This window comes from Aplysia californica, unplaced genomic scaffold (genome assembly GCF_000002075.1).
Source record: "Aplysia californica isolate F4 #8 unplaced genomic scaffold, AplCal3.0 scaffold00163, whole genome shotgun sequence".
In the NCBI taxonomy this organism is placed as follows: domain Eukaryota; kingdom Metazoa; phylum Mollusca; class Gastropoda; order Aplysiida; family Aplysiidae; genus Aplysia; species Aplysia californica.
The window spans coordinates 1,290,574-1,292,820 of record NW_004797433.1 but is presented as its reverse complement, the minus strand read 5'-3'; the positions used below and the strand labels follow the sequence as shown (position 1 = coordinate 1,292,820).

General features: G+C 46.6%; 1 protein-coding gene across 1 annotated transcript in view; it reads right to left on the bottom strand.

The window, feature by feature from the left end:
* LOC101860411 (zinc finger protein 608) overlaps nucleotides 1–1,743 on the bottom strand; it is a gene marked incomplete at its 5' end in the record, with an annotated part of 49,529 nt that extends 47,786 nt beyond the window's left edge. The window contains 1 exon segment of the mRNA XM_013082191.2: nucleotides 91–1,743. Coding sequence (XP_012937645.2) covers nucleotides 91–1,122 — 1,032 coding nt within the window.
* Between the last annotated feature and the right edge of the window lie 504 nt (nucleotides 1,744–2,247).

Sequence of the window (2,247 nt, the reverse complement as noted above, 5' to 3'; positions counted from 1 at the left end):
TTCCCCCGCCACAACACACAGATACACACAGATTTATATTTAAAATGATAGACACAGCAAAATACGAATAGGACCACATAACCAACTCACCTTCTCAATCTTCAGCTTCTTGGGTGGAAGTTCAATCTTATCCTCCACTTTGGCGTTGAACTCGTACGGGTCGTGGACGGGGTTTTCCCGTTTGACGTGTACCGTGTCGCCGGGACGTGGCTCTGACGCCAGCGAGGAAGCCAGAACTCCCAGGCCTCCGACGGCGCTCGAAGCAAAAGAATTGGAAATAGTGGAGAAGGTCTGGCCACTGTTCGACATGCCTACACCAGAGCCCGTGCGACACATATTGTTAGCATCGCCACCCGACATATTCGCAGCACCTCCAGAGTTTTGTAGTAACGAGGATCCAACACCGCCCTGGGTGTGGTCTCTCCCACCAATCACTTTGTTCCCACCATCTTTCCCCTTTTTATTGTATGCTGCCTTCGATTTGGGGGATTTGTTGTCTTTGGGATCGCCACCCGTCATGCTGGTATTCCCTAGACCTCCAGTATTCTTGACTGGGGATTTCCCCGAGCCCACGAGTGCGCCCCCAGCGTGTGAGTAAACATCCGAGGACACGCCGGCGTTCACGGCCTTGAGGAGCGCCACCGTGGGGTTTGGCATGACCGGACCGCCGTGCGGGGCCGAGTTGTGCGAGGTATTGGCAGACGAAGAGGGCAACGATGATACTGACGACGGCGACGAAGTAGATGACGAGGATGACATGGCTGCTGAGGACGACGACGGGGCGGTCAAGGTAGACAGCAAATGTGACGTAGATCCTGGAAAACCGAAGTTGCTGCTGGTCGTGGAGTTCACACCGGAAGTAGCAGCAGTTGTAGAAGATGAGGACACAGCCATGTTCGGCGACGACAATGAAGACGATGACGAGGAAGAAAACGAGGCTAAAGACGCGGACGGTAATAATGTAACAGAAGAGGAGGATGACTTCACGGCACCACCACTAGCTTCAGACTTAACCACTTCGTGATGTTTAGAGTCCACTTTGTTGGGGACTTTAGTGCGCTTGATCTTCATTTTGAGCCCCTTGTCCACAGAGGACACATGAGCCACGTTATTGCTGCTCATCGTGTGCTACCGGACCAGAGGATGGCCCGACTATGTCAGAGGCACTCTGGCTCTCTGCTCGTCACCACGTTGACCACAGCCACCTCACAGGCAGTGGACCAACAGTATGGTTTAAGTACATTCTCCCTATCTGATCCCTAAAGAAATCTCACTACTTTAAGCACAAAAAGAAAAGGGATTGTGAAATCTTATTGAAAATCTAACATATTTTAACGAACACTTCTCTCAAAGTAAAAAAAAATTCTTACCACAAAAAACAAGATAAAACAAAATTCTTAGAAGCACACAAGAAAAGAAAACAATTAAACCAAGAAGTGAAAGTACAAATAATCAATATTTATGTAAAATACCAAGCAGCCTTCAAAGAGGAAAGCACAAAACTACGGGTGTTTGGAAAACTTCTTATCCACGAAGGGCGAAATGAACAGGTTATCATCCTGAAAAGCACATGATTACCCACTTTCTTTCCATATGGACTATACCTTTATATCATAGTAATCAAAAAAGCACAGAGCTAGCACAGGACGACGACGATGAATTAATCCCACAGTTGAATGCAAGGGCTCCCGGGCTTAAGGTATGACACAAAAAACGTCATCAAACTTCCGAGTATCGCCATTTCTGTGGACAAGAAGAAAAAGTTGGTAACAGAAGCTCGCAAAAGGTGTGTGCGTGCGTGTGAGGGGAGGGGGGGGGTGTCTTAAGAGACAAACCTCTGTAATCATGACACCACACGAGTCAATATTTACAGAGAAGCAACAGTCTAAGGCTGTACAAACACAAGCATATAATCTTTTTTCTTCTATTTACATTTCATATATTCTTTTAAGGTGACATGTAACTTTCAATATCTTATAGAATCTCCTTTCTATTTGGGGGAGGGGGGGGGGGATTTTACGAGCACTCATAGCGCGGAAGTTCTTAGTTCTCGTGACGCAGAAAATTCCGAACTCAACTAAACAAATGTGATAGACCAGGAGAGTGAAATAAAAACTAGATCTATCCAAAAAGTCGTCCGCACGTGTTTTGAACAAGGGACACACTTACTTCAGCTGGAATCTCCAACTCAATCAATCAATCAATCAATCTCTCTCTCTCTCTCTCTCTCTCTCTCTCTCTCTCTCT